The sequence below is a fragment of the Helicoverpa zea genome, chromosome 25 (genome assembly GCF_022581195.2).
Source record: "Helicoverpa zea isolate HzStark_Cry1AcR chromosome 25, ilHelZeax1.1, whole genome shotgun sequence".
NCBI lineage: Eukaryota > Metazoa > Arthropoda > Insecta > Lepidoptera > Noctuidae > Helicoverpa > Helicoverpa zea.
Genome location: NC_061476.1, coordinates 1,260,343 through 1,280,535, shown reverse-complemented (window position 1 = coordinate 1,280,535; position 20,193 = coordinate 1,260,343). Strand labels below are relative to the sequence as shown.

General features: G+C 35.0%; 1 protein-coding gene across 2 annotated transcripts in view; it reads right to left on the bottom strand.

Moving 5' to 3' along the window:
• Nucleotides 1-20,193, bottom strand: part of LOC124642691 (potassium voltage-gated channel protein Shal) — a 91,349-nt gene that overhangs the window by 6,596 nt on the left and 64,560 nt on the right. Inside the window, exons 2-5 of one of the 2 annotated variants that reach the window (XM_047181293.1) lie at nt 9,053-9,215; nt 4,313-4,501; nt 3,361-3,513; nt 971-1,084 (exon numbers count right to left, since the gene is read on the bottom strand). In XM_047181293.1, coding sequence (XP_047037249.1) covers nt 971-1,084; nt 3,361-3,513; nt 4,313-4,501; nt 9,053-9,215 — 619 coding nt within the window. The remainder of the gene's footprint in view (nt 1-970; nt 1,085-3,360; nt 3,514-4,312; nt 4,502-9,052; nt 9,216-20,193) is intronic. The other variant, XM_047181292.1, reaches the window with a different exon arrangement.

Below are 20,193 nucleotides of genomic sequence, written 5' to 3'. Positions count from 1 at the left end.
TGTAACTGCTACAATGATGTTTTTTATGTTTTTTTATTGTCATTGGATGTCGGTTGATTGTTTTCGTTTCCTACAAACCTGAATTAATTTCGATATAACATTTTAAGTAGGTTTATGTAGAATACATGGTATTTATTTTTGGGTGATTTTTAATTTTAATATACTCGATATTTGAAATATACTCAAAATTTTGTGAGGTCGAATCGAGGGCTGATCAGCAACAAAATTTCGGCTTCCAAAATACTCTTACTTGCCAATTAAAACAAATATCCAATCAAAATGTGTGCAGTGTGTTGGCATTCGTCAAACCGTATAATTTGTTCAACATACAGCATAAATAAAAACGACGACATCCTTTCAAATATACATTTACAACACTTGGATCTACTAGGATCGCCTCACCCTTAAAGAAAAAAGAATAAAGCGATTTTTCACAAAATACAAGGACATAGAGATATTTTATACGTACATATATATTTTTATATAAAATAATTGACAACACGGCACCATAGCGCAAGCCCATAAACAATGATACAACATTTAACAAGATACAATAGGACGATATTTATAAAGCAACAGTATAAGGCAGCCAACACCCTGCAGACATTTAAAGCCTCGTAATTATTTATATTGTTTTCCTTTTTGCAGACGTTACCACACAGCGATTGTTTTTTGTATTTTTAGTTTCTAAATAAAATATTACTAACAAAAAAACTTTGCACGTTTACTTTTATCTACTTTTTAGTTAATTACACATTTCAAATTAACATGCAAAATAAATGTCAAATCTGTTTTACCTTTCCATTTGATTTCCGGGAAAAACATTCAGATAGGGAAGTCACATTAATTTAAATAAATTACTCCCTCATAAGCCACAATTTTTTGAATTTTAAGTATAAATAAAAGGGGATTTTCAAGGATATTATTGAGTTTATTGCCATCGCTGTGTGTTAACGCCGTTCTCACATACTGGTAATGGATCTTCGCTGGGCGCAGCGGACACTGACGTGTCGGAGGGTCGAGAGGTCGACGTGTACCGCCTCCCTCCCTTTCTTCCCTTCCTACTCGAGTCTAATAGCAGGACCTGTTAGAGCCAATTCGAAACTGAGCCTTCCATATGAAAACAAGAAAAATTTAGCGTCGAAAATTTCCGAATGTGTAATTAAAAATAGGAAAATAAAACTAAAATGTGAAAAAATATAATTTAACTAAAAGTTATTACTTATTTGAAATTTTATTTGGTATGAAATAAGAGTGTAAAGTTTGTGTCGTTTTAGTTATAAATAAAATTCTGTGAAAGTGTATAAAACAAAAAAATAAAAACCAAGATTATCGAGCAATATAAAATTTACTTATTAAATATATTTTAATTAATACTAGATAAAAGAGATAGCTATAAGGATAGATATAGCTTAGTTTTTATATAGAGCGCTAAAAAAATCGAGCCATCGAAAATAACGGTAAGTATATTATATTAATTTTATAATTATACCAACCTGCAATTTTTTGCAAATCCAGATTTGTCATAAAACCTCACCACATCAATTCAATAAATAGAGTACTTAACCTGATTTCCTAGCTATTTGGCTAGCTTATAATTAAAACATTGCTCATTACTTCATGTTTTTTTAGCAAAGCTATATAAATATATTTTATGTATAATTGTAATCACAATGAAGTATTTTGACAAGCGCTGTCGGCGGACCACATCTAGACTTTATCACATAATTCTAGCCACATTTTGCGATGAAAGCCTTAGCACAATGATTTTAATTAATTTTATAGAAATCCATCACGAATAAGATGAAAAACTATAAAAACAAATTATTTTTGTAACTCTCTTAAATGGCATAATGCAGTCGTCAATATTTTTCTTATTTTTAGTTTTGTTTTCTGAATTTTAGTTTTGGAAAACTGCATTATTTCACTTGGAGAGCTGTGACGAACAGTGACGATATTGACATTGGGTAGACAAGTAGCCCAGTAGCACAATAAGTAGGTATATACCTCTCGTCTATTCGGTGCGAACTCTATAGGACTGATGCACCGCACTGAGCGATGTCGCTTCTGTTATCAACAATTATTATCATTCATAGAAGTACAACATACAAATTAAAAAATGATTATTTAAAAACATTCTCAAAAATCCGTGATGAAAAACTAAAAGAAAAATAAAACACATGCTGGAAATATGCTACGCAATGCACATTTTAAATAAATGTTCATGCTATTTTCACAAATTGATTATGAAATGTTGATCTTTTATCCCTGACACAAAAGAAGTTTCTAAAACAGCATCGGTAGAAGAGGTAAATATTACCAAATCATTAAAATTAGTTTTAAACAAAAAGGTCTCCATTTTGTAAAAGTATCCCCGAATATTAAAGAATCAGAAAAAAAAATACCACTATGCCACCTGGATGCTAAAGTGGCTAAAAACCCAAAGTAAAAAACATATTATATTAGAAATTATATTCTTAAACCATGCTTATAAAGACGTACAAAAATAATAAGAACAGAAAATATCATAAAATAATGAAAAGAGTAAGTATTTAGTTCTTTTACATAAAATCTAAACACATACTCATGCTCGGCTTTCGTTAATCTTCCCTATTAACTTTATAAAAACATCATCCATTATTTATAATTTTCGTTCATAACTCGAATCTTTACAAAATAAATTGTTCGAAAGGTCATTTATTTTCCCACCATGATAATTAAGTACATAATAACTGTTTCTAAAACTACACCTATAACATCATGCTGAAACCCTAAAAAATAACCATTCCCTAAACTAATATAACCTTACTCCAAAAACCGTAAGTTGTCAAAAAAACCAATACGCCTTTTTAAACGCAACAAAAAAGGCGTAAAGGACTTTGAAATTACCTTACGCCTTTTTAAGTTCAAAATATTGAATAAAAATAGTAGCAACTGGATGAGCGCCATCTTAAAATGGTCAATTTAAAAAGATCGTATAAATAAGATCAGTCTTGACTAGAGACCTAAAGTTAAGTTTAGTAGATAGATCGGCAATCGAGTGATTTTTAAAGCCACTTTTTTATGTACGAGTCAATATGTGCACTTGTGCAGCTTTCTTTACCGTAAAATTAATATTTACAGTATTTTTGTTTGAGCAGAAAACATTAACACGTTTCAAAATGTCAGTTAGGTTAGTTATTATTTTGCCTTTAATATACCATAACAGGCCTCTAAACTATTCGTTTTTTGGACTCATACCACATGTACGTACGTATCTATCACGCATTACCGATCTATCAAACTATCCTCACCCTAAATCCATATCCAGTTGCCACCATCAAACACAGACACACAAAACATCACAAACTACACAGGTACCTGATACTTCTGTGGGCAGCAGCCACATCTTGCGCAACACGCCAACAGCGCAGGCGCGCGACCAGAGTGCGCGGGCGACGCTAGCGGAGACGGGGACCCAGCCCGTTTGGCTGCTCCATTGAAGGGGTTCTCCATTTCCACGAATTCACGGTCCTGTGGGTAGGGTTATGTGTTAGGGCCCTATTTTGGGGAGTAGAAGTTTTAAATAATCAGTTTTTTTTGAAGTTTTTCGGGTGAAGTCTGGCTTTGTGGCAATTTTTGGAAGATAATTAATATGTTATGGAATATTTTTTTTTTTTGGGCATATAGTTCTGCTTGTCTAATTGCTAAAAGTACGGGGACCTGTTTTTCTTATCTATGGGATGATAAGTACTTTAGCCATTACCAAAGACCAAGGGAAAGAACTTTTTTGTTTTAGCGACTCCTAGCCTCCTCTCATTTCTTTCTCTTATTTCCCGAAGCATGGGAGAATCTTCAAATCATGGCACATTGCCGTTTTATCCTTATTGCTGATGCTCGTCAATGTAACTGCTATTGGATCATAAGCCTCTCCATATTATAGAATAATCTAGAACCAAATCAAAGCCCGGCTTCTCCAAAAAGCACCCTAGAGTAATAATAACAAATCGGAAGGTCATCGTATTATACACAGCAAAATTAAGGGACTGTAACCTTCTGCGTGAGAAATCCACATTAAAGTTTTTAGTTCACAATAAACGCCGTCTCTTAACAAATATTTAATAAAACTAAAATTACACACGGCACACCAAAAAACGAACTCTCAAAAAGAATTACCCACAAAAATATCCATTTACCATCACGCTTTCTAACAAAGACTAGAAAGAAATCTATGCTACACACCACAACACCACATTTACATGACCTTAAAGTCACAAAACATGCCACGAGACCGAAGCGTAGTTATGTAAGGAAAGGGCCTAACTTCACCCACCGTGGTGCGCTCGAGGCATCGCAGTAAGTGGTGGTGCTGCAACTCGAAGATGTCCTCGTCTCTTCCAGCATCATCTAGTTCTACGCCCGACTCCTGGGCAGCGAGGCGGGCTTCAGCTGCCTTCTTCTTTGACACGAAGGCAGCTCCGGAGGAGGCTTTGGCGATGCGGATTCGGGCGAGGCGGGCTTTCTGGAATTTTGTGAATAGAACTGTTAAAATCAAAGATTTTTGTCATTCGTAGTTACGGTCTTTGATATGACCATCTTAAAAATGAAATTGGGGTGTTTTAAAAGGAGGGTCGGGAATATTCAAAATGTTAAGTCTATTATATAATGAACTCTTTCTGATTTTAAATGGGAATAGACAATGATTTTAGAAATGAGACATTACTTCACAAAACACCAAGAACACATAGAACAACACGGGTAGCCTCAACAAATTATTTTAAACACAAGACATTTCACATTTTAGCGATCTACAAATAATTTTAAAACGAGGAACGATGAAATCAGAGTGTTCATAAAAATATAACAGGGACTAAGGACTTTTTTCATTTTCTACATTTAGGTGAATAAAATCCCTGAATTTAGCTATTTTCCAGTCTAGCTTACTGAGCAAATAACAGTCCTAGCCTATAAATTGACCTCGAGATAGTTCTGAAGACTGGATTCAAATATTAGGGCATCTGCTGTTGGTCCGTTTGGCTGTGGCAAAAGATAATATCAAGTAGGTAAAAGCTTTATAAATAAACTAGCTGATCCCGCGAACTTCGTATCGTTTAAACCTTCCCTGGACCTCTACGAACATTTTAAAACCAAAATCAGCTCAATCGGCCCAGCCGTTCTCGAGTTTTAATCAGACTAACGAACAACAATTCATTTTTATTTATATAGATAGATAGATAGATGTCATATTTTATTTCATTGTGATTGTGTACCGTGTAGGATGTAAATAAATATATAGGCTGTGAGAAGATTTTTAAAATAGGACTAGTAATTCCCTTTCAAGCTTACAAACAAGCTTTTCAGTTTTAAAATATTAGTGCAGATAGGTCAGCATTTTTTTAATGAAATTACTTTTTATCATCACAAGGATTGATTATACCCATTAATTAATGAGTTTTAAAATAAAAAAAGCTTTAAATCTAACATATATATGTATAATAATTGAACCAGTTACACGTGCCACAAATATCGATAGCATTATTTTATATCACAGCAATAAAAGTTCGGTGTCAATTTGAAGTTTTGGTGGAGTTAAAATCACCATTATCTCCAAGCAATAAAATTCAAAATCGATCGACATCAATCCTTTTATATATGACAGAACTAAAATTAACTAAATCCTTTGTAATAGGTAAGTTTTATTAAAACTAATTAGCTGCCGCCGTTTACTTAAACGTCTAGCTAGGCTGTTTGAATTACGCGAGCGTTACATCGCGAGAGCTTCATATGGTCAGCAAAAACTGTTAGGTAGTTTTTTTTGTTTGAGTAATCAGTGTTGCTATTTATATTGTGTTAGCTTTAAAGCTGCTATGCTTAATAATATATAATATTTTTAAAATAATAAAAAGTATAGTAAAATATTACACTATGTTACAGTTGGTTCTTTGCTTTTATTAAAGAGAAAATATCTGTGTGAAGATCACCTATCTTAAAATCCAGTTTTTCAGATACTTTTCAGATTATTCTGGGTTTTGCTTCAAGTCATAAGAGATTCACAAAATTAGAAGGGTACATGATTAAATTCTTTAATAATAAAATAATTAACTGGATAAACTTGGAAAGATAAGTTGATCCAAATCATAGTCAATCAATTTTGGAATCGAAAGTTTCGAGTGATTTTCTCCCTTATTTATAACCCATAAATAAAAAGTCGTTCAACCCCCTCTTTAAAAAAGGCAGGAAGTATATATTTCTATCAAGTCAACGTGCCATATAATCTTACTATAAAAACTATAAAAATCTTGTCACGCTAGAAAGTAAACACGCTTCTAGTAGGGAAATAAATAGTATGGGCTTTTTATGGGTTTTCTATGTCACGATTATTATATCGATACTTTGAATCGGTACGCGCAGCAGGTGAACAGGTTACTTTTAACCAAGCGTACTCAACTTTCTGATAAATAATCGGGAGATGCTTATTAAATATTAATATTATTTTATTCTACTAAAAAGATGTGTAGTTTTACATAAATGAACTTTCATGTTATTCAGACGGCCATTGGAAAACTGCTGTAAAAAACATTTGCGGCATTTCGCAAAAGTAGAAGCTCAGTTGTGGTTTAAAACAAGTGCATTTTTTCCCTAAATGCTTCAATATTTATACAGTGGTATCTTATGAGGTATGATACCATACCACGTAACGTGTGCTTAAAAGAAAGTTATGATTTCAGTGAGCATTCTTCGTGCCAATTCAATCACACCCATCTCGAGAGGAAATTACCTTTTCCACGATGAACTCATACGACAAAATTTTAAACATTATATATTATGTACCATTATATTCCCCAAAACATTGTGCTGCCGTTTTCAGCTAAGATTTTATCGAATGTCACGCTCTTCAAACACGGCGGAATCATAACACGCTTGCTTCGAGTGCTAAGCTTAGATAATTTAACCAACTGGAGAAGATATAACCGAAACTTTTATGTTCCAAGTTCATACCGTGTTTATTGATTTTTTTTTTATGTTCTTGTGAAATACGTAAGTGGGTTATCACCATGCATTATAGACTACTAGCTTCCGCCAGTGGTTTCTTCTTGACGAAACTACTTCCAACCTACACTTGAATTAAAAGTAACATCACATAACATATAGGTGTTATGTGATGTTTAAGATATATAACTAAAAAGTTTCATCAAAATCCATTCAGTACTTTTTTTCGTGAACAAACATTCTTACAAACAAACTTTCGCGTTTATAGTATTGACAATACATATTTACTATGAAATGCGTGTGCGTTCTATTTATACTCATGGCTGTTCCAGCTGGTTGTATGCTCTAAGCTATAAGCACGTCGGGGGTCGTAAAATTACAACACTGTAGAAGGGGCTGTGTTATAACACTTCAAGTTATCTGTGAGACATGCAATGTTCTCTGTTTATCCTCGGAGAGGTATTTTGTTTAAGTTTTAGTAGAACTTTGACAGTAATATTGAGGCTAGCTTCCGTCAGTGGTTTACCCGCATCCCTTGAGAACTAGTAAACGCACCCAGATAAAACTACTTGTCTATGATCTTCCTCTGTGAATGGGCTATTTAACACAGTTTTTTTTATCGGACTAGTATAGTTATCGGCACGAATCTTGAGCTCTGACCTTCACCTGCGCAGAAGTAATTTATTGGGTCCCTTTTGTGGTATGAAGTGAGGCGCGGGGGCGGGCTAAAGCGGTGATTGGCCCGCAGTGCATCGCGTCATAGCCGTCACTCGGATTGGTTCTTTGCTAATAAATCATTTCTGCACAGATGTAGGTCAGAGCTTAAGATTCGTGCCGATAACTATAATTACTTAGTTTAGCGCGTTCAAGCAAACAAACGAACCCTTCAGCTTTATAATATTTAAATAGAATAGCCATAATAGATAAAATGGAGTGAGAGTTACACCGTTTCCCCGTAATAAAAACAGTGTTTACATCTTACTGATGGTCTCAAATCTTTTGTTTGTGATACTAAAACAATAGACAAGACAATAGTATTGTTTTATCTGCAACGTAGCAGGTCGTTGTAATTTCAAAGTTATAATAGGATAACAAACTTAGTAGGAAACCGAACGATTCAGGAAACTTGGTACTTTTTATTTTATTAAAACTACCTATATCATCATCCTCCGAGCCTTTTTCCCAATCATGTTGGGGTCGGCTTCCAGTCTAACCGGATTCAGCTGAGTACCAGTGCTTTACAAGAAGCGACTGCCTATCTGACCTCCTCAACCCAGTTACCCGGGCAACCCGATACCCCTTGGTTAGACTGGTGTCAGACTTACTGGCTTCTGACTACCCGTAACGACTGCCAAGGATGTTCAATGACAGCCGGGACCTACAGTTTAACGTGCCATCCGAAACACAGTCAATGGTGTCTAAGATATATATAAGATATATATATGTACTTAGAAAGTACATACAAACTTAGAAAAGTTGCATTGGTACTTGCCTGACCTGGGATCGAACCCGCGCCCTCATACTTGAGAGGTTGGTCCTTTACCCACTAGGCCACCATGAATTACGAACGATTAAAACTACACTTACAAAAATACAGACATTTGAATTGAGCAGCTCCTTTTTGGGAAGACGGTTAAAAAAAAACAAACTAAACGTAAATTAACTATACCTAATAATTCTTCATTTGTCTACCTCTTTTTTAGGATAAAATCCTAAGTAGGTATATCAGAATAACACAAAGGCCTAGTTTTATCCATGAACGGGAATTAGTTCTGTTGTTGTACTCATTTGCATACTTTGTCCTTGGCCTAACACGAAATGGGTATAAGACAAATATTAATCATCATCATCATCTCAGCCATAGGACGTCCACTGCTGAACATAGGCCTCCCCCTTAGATCTCCACAGATACCTGTTGGAGACGACCTGCATCCAGCGTCTTCCTGCGACCTTTATAAGGTCGTCTGTCCACCTTGTTGGTGGACGTCCTACGCTGCGCTTGTCTTGTCTTGTCCCTTGTCTCCACTCCATATATCTAAATATTAATGATATCCTCAAAAAACACTATTCTAAAACTACATACCCTCTGAGCCTTCCTCTTATCAGCCCTCTGGTTCTGATGGTAGATCCTGGAGAAGTTGGACACGATGACGGGCACCGGGAGCGCTATGACCAGCACTCCGGACAGGGAGCACACTCCTCCGACGATCTTGCCGGCTATGGTGCCTGGTACCATGTCGCCGTATCTGTGGGTAGAAAAGAGAGGGGATCGTTAATATTTGTTTTGATTGTTAACTTATTTTTTAAAACATTAAAGTAGGGCAGTTGAGGAACAATATCTGATGTGTACCTACCTACTTAAGAACTTTATTTTTATCTTAATTACAAAAACTTACAAACACAAACAACTTACGACAAAAGTCGTGGTGGCCTAGTGGGTAAAGGACCAATCTCTCAAGTATGAGGGCGCGGGTTCGATCCCACAATGCAACTTTTCTAAGTCTGTATGTACTTTCTAAGTATATCTTAGACACCATTGGCTGTGTTTCGGATGGCACGTTAAACTGTAGGTCCCGGCTGTCATTGAACATCCTTGGCAGTCGTTACGGGTAGTTAGAAGCCAGTAAGTCTGACACCAGTCTAACCAAGGGGTATCGGGTTGCCCGGGTAACTGGGTTGAGGAGGTCAGATAGGCAGTCGCTTCTTGTAAAGCACTGGTACTCAGCTGAATCCGGTTAGACTGGAAGCCGACCCCAACATGATTGGGAAAAAGGCTCGGAGGATGAATTATAAAAACTTACAAAATTATTGTTATAACCTAATTTTCTGCATATCTGTAACCTGTCTTAAAACTAATCTAAAACATAAAAGATAGGGTAAAGGCACAGGTTTTTTTAAATTATTACCTAAATCAATATTTTTAAAAATATTTTTCGAAGCAAAACTAGGCTACTGATGAATTTGCGTGTTCAACGTACGCAAATTCGTTTCTAATTCGAATTGGAATTTGTTTATGGACAAACAAGCACTAAATTTCAAAATGTCTTACATCATTTCAATTATTTTAAACCAATAGGTATTCCTTCAGTTTCCAATAATTATTATACCTACTTTAAAGTATATAATAAGTTGAACGGATAGTCTTTTTTTTCTATACCTGGAACTTATTTAAAAATGTCTTGATTTTGCTTGCGAAAATAATTGCAACTGTTATATTCATCCGACTTCCTTACTGCATAAACTCCCCCTTCGGCCGATTTTCCACCCAAAACTTGATCAAACATGAGAAATGGACCACGGCCATACACGATCATGTCAGTGGTCAAATATCTGAGAGGCTCTTAGAGGCCGAAAGGGCCTCAAGCACCTCTCACTGGTCACTTCAAGGGCTTGATGTGGAAAGCACCCCTTGACATATTGCGGGCTCTATGACGCTATTAGTAGCGGTTTTTTTTTCGAAAATGTGTCACGGATGGTTTATTTATGGGCTTTTTTGGGGCGATATAGATTAAGTTAAAACATAGAAAAAATAAAAGATTCGGGCTATTTGAGAACCTCTTCCTTTTTTTGAACTCAAAAGCATATATTTTTTCTTTGTTTACAACTACAAGCCAAAATCTTCTTTCCCTGTAAGAAAGCTACACTATTCTGGAGTAAAATAGGCTAGATTTTATCCCGGTATGGAAAAAAAATCCTAGTAGTTCATAAAAATTTGTTATAAACCATAAAGTATCCATGTAACATATGTTTCTATTTCAAAATGCAAGAAAAACTATGTGCAATGTAGGTCCTTATTTCCGTAAGATAAACCTATGTGTTAGTACATTAAATTAGGTATAATCAACATAACAGTACATAGTTGGGAAAAGGATAGGCAGATAACAGAACAGCTGCAAATTCACAAAGTTACAACAAAGCAGCATTTTAACGGCGTTCAAACGCTGAACTAAAAACCAGAAATTCAATATTACAAGAAAGGAAACAGTGGAAAGTCAAGCGAAACCTAATAAAGGAAAGAAAGTCGCTGCGGTGGCGCTTTCTTTCTTTCTTTCTTTATTTTTATCCGTCTCTGCTTTGTGTTTGAGAGTTGTATTAATAGTGGAACGTTCTGGAAATTGTCACTTCCATTGTAAAGTTCTTGAAAGGCCGCTAAAATGCTGTCGGGGTTTTAAAAATATAGGTCTAGTAGTTTTTTTTTCTGAAGTAAAGATTAAGTTAGGCACGGTTTAAAATCCCAATAAAACACTAAAACAGCTTTATGTTTTAGTTGAATAGAATTTGTCTTACGTAAAAGAATCTAGTTTATGAATTAACAAGAAAAAAGTTACATATTTTAAATAACCCCGTCGCGAAATCTGTAATTTTTTCAAGTTAATAGGAACCACTGGAACATCAGATTTTATCAAAAAAACTGTAGGTATCCAAATCGGTTTATCCGTTAAGAGCTACAAACTTATAATTCTCTTTTTTCACCGAATGCAAAATTTATATTTATATCATACCTAATTAATAGTAGGTAATCTCAAGTAATCAAATCTAATTGCAGGTTAATAATAATTTTATGTTAACTATCTCAAAATTAATTACGCTAAGCATCTCATTAGATATGTACCTACAGTATCAATTAATGTTGGCTTACTGTTGTTAATTATTCTATGTTTATAGTTTACTAGCTTCCTCCCGCGGTTTCACCTGCATCCCACTCAGAATTACTCTTCACACCTGGATAAAAATTTGCCTAAACCTTCATCGGTAAATTCCGCTTACACTGAAAATCGGTCTAAAGCTTTCTGAGATTAACTCATTTAAACTCAATCTTTTTCTTTTTCAAATAGGCCTATATAAGCTCACTCAAAACGTCAAGATTATTCACCTTTATAACATCAGTGAGTTGAGATGTTAGTAGTAAAACTATTTCCATCATCGACCTTTTTATCGTTTTTATCGTGTGAGCAAGAGTAAGAATTGAGCCTTAAAAAAGACCTTAAAATGGCAGCAATAAAAAAAAACATTTAACCGCATTTAACCGATCAAAATCACACTAATTTCTCAACCAACTTACAAAGATTGCTATTGCCATTCTAGTTCACCATCAGACAAACTACACGTAACACTAAAAGACCAGACAGGTTGACAGCTACCCAGTCCAGAATTAACACTACCCACAGCCACACCCCCAGTTGGCCTATAAACACTAATTTTGCTACCTAGACGGTGAATAACCTAGGGATTTCACGACGGAAATAGGCCGGGTTATGCTTTAAGATGTCAAATTAGGTTCCGTTTTGAAGTTATGTTGTTTAGATCTTGAAGTGTTTTTACATTAACAGGTTTTTTTGTTACACGTAAAAAAATCATGCAGAGATTTTTAAACAGTCTCAGTGTAACAACCACATAGATCGACCAATCATAAGCAGCTACGCTTGTCTTGGTCTGTGGATATAGATAGATATATAATTTAAATTGATTAGTTATTTAGATTAGGAAAACATCTTGACGAAACCTGGACTGTAAAGTCTGAAATCACCAACCCGCATTGAGCAAGCGTGGTGATTAACGCTCAATCCTTCTCCGTGTGAGAGGAGGCCTGTGCCCAGCAGTGGGACAGTAAAAAAAGGTTGTAACAAGTTATTTAAAAAAGAGATCTTTACAAAATAATTCCGTGTCTAGATTATTTAGCAGTGAGCCTGTGTCATGACCAATTATATTGATGGGTCTCATCTGTCATTTAAATATCTTTGGCGATCATACGAAAAGAAGCCAGTTATTCTAAGGGTATCGTGTTGCCCGGGTAACTAGGTTGAAGAAGTCAGATAGGTAATCGCTCCTTGTAAGATACTGGTACTCAGCTGCATACGACCACTGAGAGCCGACCCCAACAAGATAGGTCAGAATTTGATGACTTGACGAAACTCAAGATTTATAAATAAATCACTGTAGAAACTGCAGGAAATACTTGTCAACATGTAATAGTTTTATGAAGCACGTAATTATAGTGTTAACGACTTTAGCACTGAAGCCTAGAATGCTTTGAAAACTAACTAAAACACACGGAATCTGAATTTAATTTCAGTCGCAAACGCATAAACGCGTTAATGGCATAATCAACTGAGAATTGTTCTTGAAACTCGTTAGACGACAATTATGTGTTGAAATCAGAATTTGGGTACGAGTTTAGACTTTGTCACTAATGTTGATATGACTTGGAAATTCTGGTATTCTTGGGAATCAAGAAGCTAAGAGAACATAGTTGCTGTAAGCATTCAATTTTGGTCTCCCATCTCCAACCTAAGTTTAGTATTTCCCAAATAACTTGTTCACTGCGCTGTTGGTGAAATTCAAAAAGAGCTCTTGTCAATTGTAAATTGAGTCCGCCATTTGTTGTCTAGCATTAAGATCCTCATACAATAAAGAGGAAAGTTTATTTGTACCTCACATTACTGAAACGATTTGAAAAATTCTACTGTTCGAAAGCTCTTCAAGAGAACATAGGCTATATTTTATCCCGGCACGGGCAGTAGTTTCCACGGGTGAAACTGCGGGAAAACAGCTATTTATAAAAAAATACCTAATCTATTACTTTACCAACACATATTGAAGTCAAATTTGCACTTAATCCTCAGCAAAAAACAGTACTTTAAAATGCCCAATAAATAGTATCAATTTACTTTCTTTTATATGCCAATATTCACAAATACAAAAAGAAATCAGTTTGTCTGTCTTCGCACCTTTCAAATTCTATACACAGGATGCAAACAAACATGAATAGCTCAAATTATTTGACGCAAGCAATAACCTGGTCTAATATTATCCCGATACTATTCACACAATAACTAATATTTTCCATTCTTTATTACAATCATAAAACACAGATTTTTCAAAACTGACACCTACGTGGGCTTGCATGCAATAATTTTCGCACCCATAAATTTATGGCCCAAAAACTTATTTTTCAATGTTGATATGTTTTCTTTTTATTATAATAGATGGGAAATAGAGTATCGTGCGCTGATGATTGATAAATTGGGTGCTAATTCTTTCATTTTGGTGCTCTTTTGTGTAAACAATTGATATTTCAGTGTTACCTTGATTATTGTTGGATTTGAAAATAGAACGGTTTATGCGTTTTTTGTTTTTAGTAAATGGGTCATAGCTTCATATTTCATAGGTAATTTGTTCATGAATTATGTTTGAGGGAGTTAATTTGAAAATGTTGAAAACTATCCTTCACAATGTAAAGAAAAAGTTTTTCCTATGTATTATATTGCTATATAACGTAAATGTAGGTAAGAAAATGTTAGTTAAAATTTCGTCTTATAATTGGACCACAACACTTTACAATTATCAAGTTAGCCATTTTATGCAGTATGTGTTTGATGATTATTGTGGAGTCAATAGTAGCCAACTTCGGACAAACAAAGCTTTTCAACAATATTTGTTTAAACAAATGCGCAAGGAGTCAATAGCTAACTTCAGAATTGCAAAGTTAATTGGCGAAACTGTAGGTACATGATATAATATTATAAGAAGCATTTTCAAATACCTTCCGCTATCATGTTTATAATAAAATCTTTCTACACTCACAAACCGAAATATATAGGCCATTTGCTCAAAATGTATTACAAATAATTTGTCCAATTACAAGCAATATACATTTTGTTAATAGTTGTTAAACTCACAAATAAAATGCGTCTGTGTGCGTTTTGTATAAACATGTATATCCGATGCCGCTATGTTGTTTATACTTTATCCCACTTATAAATGTGAAAGTTTGTGAGAATGTATGGATGTATGTTTGTTATTCAATCACGCAAAAATGGCTGGACCGATTTGATTGAAACTTGGTATGTAGATAGGTGATACCCTGGATTAACACATAGGCTACTTTTTATCAAGACACCACGCGGGCGAAGCCGCTGGCGGAAGCTAGTCTTGTATAAAAGCAAATGATTAAATAACTATTTTGGTAGGTGTGGGTTTTTCTTTTTATATTTTGTGGGAAAGTCTTAGTTTGCAAAAATATGTTCTTTTTGTCGGTCTATCTTAACTTTTGCCATGGTTTGCTCATGGCATAATTTGAGTTATACTTATCATTCGTTCGTTCGTCGATGACCATTCTTTACAAAATTTCATCATAAAAAATTCTTGTAATTTTTTAACTAGGTCTATCCTTAACTAGGTATACCTTTACAAGCAAAAAAAAATTTTAGCTCGCTTATCTTAAAAACTACCTTCTGGTCCCATTAAAAAAAAAACTTTCACCGTTAGATAGCCCATTTATCGACAAAGGCATTTACATAAATAAAATCTATAAAATAAATTAATTTGTAGGTAAATATGTTTTATGCAAAAATATGTAATTCGGCTTTTGCCCGCTACCGTCTGGTATAAATCATTCATAATATATTGGTAGCAGCTGTCATTGATAGATCTTTAATACCTACGTAGGCAATCGTTAAGGAAAGAGAAGTTTGCAATTTGATTTCCGAGAAAAGCAAAATCACAAAGATACGAAATATACCCATATTTATTGTGGCAAAATACCTGTAGGAAATAAATTTACAATCGAATTAATTTCATATACAAAGTAAGATCGCTAATAAAATGGTGTAAAATTGACCTAAACTGGTAATCATTTCTGGAGTTTTCTTACAAATAAACAAGGGTTGCTTGTTGATATGGTTTCTTATAATATTACAAAGATTTCTAAGTTTTGTCATGTTGCTGGAAGTTTTTTCTATCTTTTTTTTTGTGTAGAAAACAGCCAGACAGGAAAATGATATCAAGACATTAGAAAAACATCTACTTCTTCGAAAAATACTAAAAAATCTGCTACCAACTCCCGCAATATGTCGGCGAAGACAGATCCACCACAGACGTGCATAGCCGTTGATGTTTTGATAGTGTTTCGTCTTCACGCCTCTTAGACGCATATTTCCGCTAATGCGCTTTTACTACTGGCGTGGGATTGTTTGTACCTTTGTAAATAGAGTGGAATTAAGAAAAGTATGGCTTAGGAGTTCCGTGATAGTGATAATGTAATGCATTTATGTATTTGTAATATTGTTTGTATAACCTGAAGCCGAACGGACACTATTATAAAAAGCTATTCTAAGTATAATAATAATGTTTGTACCCTAAAGGCTCCGAAACTACTAAGCCGATTTGATAGATAACATAGACTATATTTTATCCCTGCTCGGCAGTAGCTACATGGGACGCGGATGAAACCGCGGGAAAACAGCTAGTCTTGAATGTTACAGCCTTTTTTTTTTTTTTATCGTCCCACTGCTGGGCTGCGGCCTCCTCTCACACGGAGAAGGATTGAGCATTAATCACCACGCTTGCTCAATGCGGGTTGGTGATTTCAGACTTTACAGTCCAGGTTTCCTCAAGATGTTTTCCTTCACCTTTTTATCAGCCATTGGTGTCCAAGATATACTTAGAAAGTACATACAAACTTAGAAAAGTTGCATTGGTACTTGCCTGACCTGGAATCGAACCCGCGCCCTCTTACTCGAGAGGATGGTTCTTTACCCACTAGGCCACCACGACTTTAGTCTTGAATAAATTATTAAAATACGTAATTGTATGTTGACTGATTAAAAAAACTTGTAGGTCCTACACGACGTCATCTATGGGAATAAATACCTTTACCTAACTACTACGCCATAGTCTTCGTTTTATCTAAATAAAGACAGACAGCTTTCAATAAGTACAGCTAAACCCAAAAAAAACAATTACACAAAACAGGCATATAAAGTAATTAATAATCCTGACAGAATTCCCGAAGTATTGCAATTAGGCGGGAAACTCTATGGTCGGCGGCCATCTTGTGCGAATCTGGCGCCAACTGTGCAACTTCGATCATTTGTCTTTATGGTATTGATATCGTTAAATTGAATGGGGTATGGCGGGGATTGACAATTATTTTATTTTGTTATTATTTGCTTGGACAATTTAGGTAGGTAATCAGACAGGTATGGACTGACCATTTTTAGTGCAATTCACAGTGGCTGTCAATCACTGCGAAAAGAACTTAGAGAACCGTTTTAATTAAGAACTTAGAGAATAAGAAATATTGTACTGGTATACTGTATTTAAAAAGGAAATAAATTCTATTCTATTCTATTCTAACTATGGGCTATGGAAAACTGACAGTTGTCAATCGCACAATACAAATACGTACGTATCAAATAAATGTAAAAAAAACATCCTCGTGTAAGTCAGACGAAATAAAATTTCAGCATGAAAGTTCATATTTATTTCGCACTCATTCTATTGTCTGGTAAATAACTGTGATAATAAAAAATGTAACACTACATTAAGTACATATAAATAAAATCCAGCCCCGTGAAAGGCGCAAGAAAATTACCGTCGCTCCTTTCATAATCCCAACTTTGTACCAATCAAATAATTATTCCAATCAATACCAAAACAGCAGTCACAACTCGAAACACATGTAAAACAATTTCACTATAAAACAATAATACAAGCAGAAACGCGCAAAATACAGGACCATATGTTTTCATTACACACACGATTCCACAAGGTCTTTAACGCCCTATCACATACAAGCAAAACCCAACTCTATTGCTTGCTACATAGAGTTGAAAATGTTTTGTACAAAATTCAATTTACGTCATTACGGAATAATGCTTTTCTTAGTTTATTTATCAAGGGGAAGTATTTCGTCGTATGAAGAATTTTAATTACTTGCAAGAGTAATCGTTACGGGTGTATGTTTATACAGGGTGCTGAAAAGTGAAGATAACTGTCGTGTTTCATTGCCAACGTTTGACACGATCGGTGTTGCGGAAACGGAAATAGGAATTAGGAGTTTTGGAGGCCTACGGATATAAAACGACTTGTTCTTAGAGATATTACACTAGCATTATGATAGTTCTATGGAACTGGTTTGAGAGGAAAGTCTAAAGCAAATAATAAGGAATAGTAATGGCGTCTAGCCCGACTTTAATACATGGGGGCTGTTCTTGAAGAAGATCAGGTGCATTAGACTTTACAGTGCACCAGAGCAAGCGCAGACGCAGATGCACTCTCTATTCCTTCACTCTTATGACCCGATGGGAGGTCAATCTCACCCCACTGGAGAGAGATCAGGCAGAAGATCGATAGCTTAACGTGCTCTTCGAGGCACGGAAAAAATACGTAGTGGGCGTCGTTAACCTTAAGGTTATTGTAAAAACAAATAAATCAAAAAGCATGAAATATCGTATGGAGAAAGTTTGAAACTTGCAGAAAAGTTTGCTGATGTTATTGTTCTGTAACAGGTACATATTATTTTTTTCAACAAAGATGCAGAGAAAAGACTGTTTATCATTTCTTAGAGAGGTCTTGTTTTAGAATACAGCCTGTATCATAAAAGCTAAAAATATTTCCAAAGCAAAACAATTCTAGCATTCTTTTGATCTCCATATAAGTATAGGAATTAACATCGCCATACCTCCTACACTATGTGGATAAAGATAGATCTGTGAAGTATATGAATAACTTCAAAGGTGAAGTCGATAATATAATGGTTTCCAGTTAAATATCTTAAAAATTCGCAGAACTGGAAGATGCCATGTTTAGTGTTTACGATATTTAGAGTTCTGTAGTGAAATAATGGAACAAATTATAATTGTCGCTGATTTCATTTTGGTCCAATTCATACTAAAGTATGTTTATCTGCCCCAATGAAAAATAACAGGTGGTCAACTACCAAAATATTAAAAAAAACATGGGATACGTACCAGATATTACACAGACAGAATGATTTCAAAACGGCACAAAGGTAATTGAGACCAACTTTTTGGAACCGTGCAACTAGTGTGACGTTTCATATGAGCCTGCAAAGGCCAATTTGAAATAAAAAAAATTTGACTTTGACTTTGAAAATAACTACTAGGTAGGTATACATAGTGGATGTACTGATTAAATAGCAAAACTTTTAAACTAAACGCGAACAAAGCCACAGATCAATAGATTAAAACTCCCGAACCTAGCATAACTGCCAAAAAAGTGGGAGTACACTTGCTGACGTTTTAAAACAACTTTTCAAAGTCTGACGCAGACTTTAATTATCAAAACACCTACGGAACCTTTTGACGCAATACATTTCTCACCCGGTATAGTTTTTTTCAATTGTAAACAAAAGCATATTGTTCTGAGAGAATTTGTTTATGTACGTAAAACGTTGCAGGCCCGATTTGGGAGCGCATCTAGTATAAATAAGTAGGTAAGTCTGTCTGTGTATCATCGCGTGTGAGTCAGATTACACGCTGTTTTGTTTACTGAGATACTATTTAGTTAATTACTAGTAAAAGGGATATTGAGTTTGAATATTTGAAGACAAACTGTTTTTTTGTGGTTCTACTGCAGGGCACAGCTTGCAGACTAATCTGATACAGAAAATGAATGTAAATTGATCACCACGCTTGCTGAATGTCATTGTAAATAATAGCGTTGTTACTACACCATTCCATTACACCTTAATTTCAATAAAATGACACAAAAATAAAATACTCCAAGCTGGCCCACATTTCTTTCCAGCAAGTGCACTCCGACCGGCGTTCCTGTCATGACGTCATCATCTGCGGAAGCCGACCATTATCTTGTAATAGACGTCAGATATGTGGGAGGACTTTAGTTATAACTGACTTTCATTAACCTCTGACTTCTTATACTATAGAATTATCAAATACTAGCTGACCCGGCGAACTTCGTACCGCCTAATTATTAAAATAAAATCTTACTCGCAATTTTTCCTTATTTGGTCACCGTTTAGACCTACCCTGGACTACGACAAACATTTTAAAACCACAATCAGCTCAATCGGCCCAGCCGTTCTCGAGTTTTAATCAGACTAAAGAACAACAATTCATTTTTATTTATCAAATATTTTAGGAAGAAATAAACTTTTTATTTAATCAGTTTTTAGTTCACAGGAGTAGTCGGTCGATCATAAGGTTAGTAAGCGTTAGCGCATCCTTGTCTGTCAATTTCGGTATAAAAAATACCTCCTCCAGACAGTACGGAATACACTGCACGTGAGTCCAACTCACACTTGGATTGGCGTATTTTTAGCTATTAATTTTGTTATTTAAGTCACAAGGTCTCGTTCACCAGCTTCAAGAAAAAAATTGTAACGATAGATATAGGTAAAAAAAACAAAAGGTCATACAATATTTTATATCCGAACACTTTTGGTGAGTTCCCTAAAAT